The sequence below is a fragment of the Neltuma alba genome, unplaced genomic scaffold, assembly GCF_004799145.2.
Source record: "Neltuma alba isolate B1F8T4 unplaced genomic scaffold, ASM479914v2 tig00011013_pilon, whole genome shotgun sequence".
Classification (NCBI taxonomy): domain Eukaryota; kingdom Viridiplantae; phylum Streptophyta; class Magnoliopsida; order Fabales; family Fabaceae; genus Neltuma; species Neltuma alba.
In genome coordinates, this window is record NW_021635766.1 from 271526 (window position 1) to 275156 (window position 3631).

General features: G+C 29.0%; 1 protein-coding gene across 1 annotated transcript; it reads right to left on the reverse strand.

Annotated features, from left to right (window-relative positions):
- Window positions 1-2248: 2248 nt before the first annotated feature.
- On the reverse strand, window positions 2249-3355 carry LOC114760710 (pentatricopeptide repeat-containing protein At1g63130, mitochondrial-like). Its single transcript, XM_028949994.1, has one exon. The coding sequence runs from the start codon at window positions 3353-3355 to the stop codon at window positions 2249-2251; it is 1107 nt and encodes a 368-aa protein (XP_028805827.1).
- Window positions 3356-3631: the final 276 nt, after the last annotated feature.

A 3631-nucleotide genomic window follows, 5' to 3' on the forward strand; every position in this document is an offset into this window, starting at 1 on the left:
TGTATTGGGGTGGTAATGCATCAGGTTCTTCTTTCTCAATCTTCGAATCATGATGTTATGGGCATTGGTGGATTCTAGATATTCCTTTGGAAAATTCAGCTGCCATTCAAACAACGGCTCCTTATTTAGAAAGTTTTACAAAATGTCTTATCCTCTAGTGATATTTTAAAGAAAAATCGCTTGAACTCTTCTGGGCTTTGTCTCTTTAGATGTGAATATGAAAATTTTTTAGAGCATTTATCTATCTCAAACTCCTCTTTAGTTTGGATGCTTTCTTATCCGAATTCCCAAGATAAATTTCCCAAAATTTAAAGTATGGTTAAAGGAAACACTTGCTCATCTTCATCAAGATGGTTTTCCTTCTCTAGTTTCTCGAATTATTTGTTTGTTTAATACAACATGGAGAAAGCGCAATTATGTTTTGCATTATGCAAAATATGACTCTCCAATCTCCATCATTCAAGAAATTCACAATGCCCAATATTTCTCAACTTTAGCCTTCAAGGATTTTTCAAAAGAAAAATTTAAAATAAAAAGGAAAAATCGAAACGGCCAAATAAAAATGTTGATTGCTCGATTTGTTTTTAACCCCACTAAGAAAATGAATCCCATTTTCATTAAAAAGCATCACCCTCAAATTAAATAAAAGTTTTTCTTCTAAGTATAATATAATAAAACAAATTAAATAAACATATGATGTTTTTCAGTAAATGATGTTTTGGTCAAAACAATCTTGTGTAGCTCCAAGCATGAAATAATATTCTGTGATACAAAACCCATACAGGCATTATTTTGTACAATGAGTCATTGAGATCAAATATTTTATTATTTCACAGTATAATAATAACTCTACCTAGTTTTATTCTTCGTGATGTGACAAATTAATCTCAATTTTAGAATGTAGATTCGGGCGATAAACATATAAAATCATACGTCTATGCTCAACAATTTTTGACATAAAAAAATAATAGTAAAAAATATAGTTTTAAATAAGTATTTTTAAATTCGAAATTTAGAAATTATAGAAATTTTTAAACATAATTTTTAATAATATAAAAATCAATCAAGTATCATTAACATAATGCATGGGTGAATGCCGTCATATGTTTTGATTTCCATACAATATATAAAAATTCATTTGGCACATGAGGAGAAAAATCTACTAGTTTTGTTTTGTTTCAATGATGTGAATACTATCTTTGCTGAATCTTCTATATAATAATATATACATTTTTTGATTGACATAATATATACATTTTAACATTTCTGTTAGTAATATATAGTTCATGGTAAAAATGTATCAAAATATTATGATTTTGCTAAAAATTATATATTTATTCATTTTTACTCGGAGAAATTGAAAAAAAATTTATAAGTTTGGGTATCTTCAAATTACTTTGTACTTGATATCAACTTTTGTTAAAACAGGAATGTTAACATTAAAACCTTTCTAACAAATATATTTTTTAGGCTCTGAATTTAAGTTTTTCTCCTTATAGAGTAAGATATTAACAATAATAGAATATTTTTCCAAAGAAAAAATCGTAAAAAAATCTTAAAAATAGAAAAATTGCAAATAAAAACCCTTCACAATATTAATATTCATTTTGACAATAATTTTTATGAACAAATCCTTAGATGCAACTTTTCAATTTACAAGGGCTTTTTTTTTTTGCGATTTTTTCAAATAAAAATCCAGAATTGAAAAGGCCAAATAAAAGTGTTGATTGCTTGATTTATTTTTAACTCCACGAAGAAAATGAATCCCATTTTCATTAAAAAAAGTATCACCCTCAAATTAAATAAAGTTCTTTTCTAAGTATAATATAATAAAACAAATTAAATAAACATATGATTAATATACCCTTCTAGTCCTATTTATAGAATAGAGAGAGAAGACATTTTTGGTCCTATTTATAGGGCACTAAGAGAAATTTTTTGCATGGATGTATAATTTTACCGTCATTTATTATTGTATTGACTTTGTTTACATGAGGTATAATGTATATTAAATAGGGATAAAGTTAGAAAGTTATTAAATTTTAAATGAGAGTTAGTAAAGTTTAAAATTTTTCTTAATTTGTATGAAATATACTGAAAATGTCTTATAAATAAAACTAGATGAGTATTAATTTTTTCTAATTTCACATCAAAACCGGAGGTGTTATTTGTGTTAGAAAGCGTCATGGCCCAATGAATAGGTCCTGATTGTGATCAGTTCGATAAGAGGTTAAAAAAAAAGTATGCGTTAATAACTAAAAGAGCAGTCGTTAACAATTTTAAGTGTAAGATTAACAATTTCAGCAGCCAAAAGATACTGAAAAGTGTCCCATGCATAATTTAATCTACCACCTTTGCACAAACCATCAATAAGTATAGTGTAGGTCTTCACATCAGGCCGAAATCCTTGATTGACAATTTGCCTAAATAACGTAATTGCCTTGTCAATATGTCCCATTTTGCAAAATACATCTAACAAGATGTTATACGTGCTTACGTTAGGGTGAAGGCCCCTATCATGCATCTCATAGATAATATACTGTGCGCATGAGATTCTTCGTGATTTGAGCAACCCATCAATAACAGAATTATAAGTTACAAAGCTAGGAACCAAATTTCTGGAATCCAGTTCCTTAAAAAGATCCATCGCTTCATCCACCATTTTCATCTTAAAGCATGCGTTGATCAAAATGCTATAACTAACAATTTCAGGTGCCAAACCATTTTCAATCATCTTATTAAAAACTTCCTTAGCCTCAATGATATTATTGGTCAAACAATGTCCATCAATCAAAGCATTATATGTAACAACATGAGGTCTCTGATCACTCTTCACCATCCTAGCAAATACCGCTTGAGCTTGTACAATCCTTCCGTCTTTACATAATGCGTCAACAATAATGTTGAAGGTATAAACATCTGGTTGTATGCCTTTCGATATCATTTCATTGAGTAATTGATTTGCTTGCTGCCATTGATCCATCCGACAAAAGCCATGGATTAGACTATTATAAATAACAACATTTGGAGGTACCCCATGATCAGTCATTTCAAAATACAGATTGTGTGCATCATTAACAAGTCCTTCTTTACAAAGCGCAACAATGATTGTGTTGTATATAACTGTGTTGGGCTTAACAAGATGCCTCCCCATTACTTTAAGCAATTTAAGAGCAGATGTTGTTTTCCCCATTTTACACAGCCCGTTTGCTATTATTCCATAACTAACTTCATCTAACTTCAATCCTTTTGCCATTATGTCATCGTAGAAATCTAGAGCTTTGCCAACATTTTGATTAAAACAGAGTCCTTTTATTAGTGTAGTCAAAACTACAGCGTCTGGTTGATAGCCCATTTTGAAAATTTTCCCGAGTGTAGAGTAAGCAAAATCCATCTGACTAACGTGGCCCATATTTATAAATAAATAATAAAATATAAAGTTAATTTTTAAATATGTATATATATATAATCTAAAAATGTTTTTAGAATCGTGTGAGGCTTTTAGAATTTTTGCAAGCTCAAACGATTATTCTTCCACGCGAGGTTATGGGAACCTCCATAGGGAGAGTAATTCCAAATTTCTCTCAAAAAATATCTTCTAAATAAAATATAAAATTTGTTTTCATATATT

Excerpts from the sequence above, each read along its gene's own strand:
- LOC114760710 (XM_028949994.1), bottom strand. The coding sequence starts at position 3,355 with ATGGGCTATCAACCAGACGCTGTAGTTTTGACTACACTAATAAAAGGA.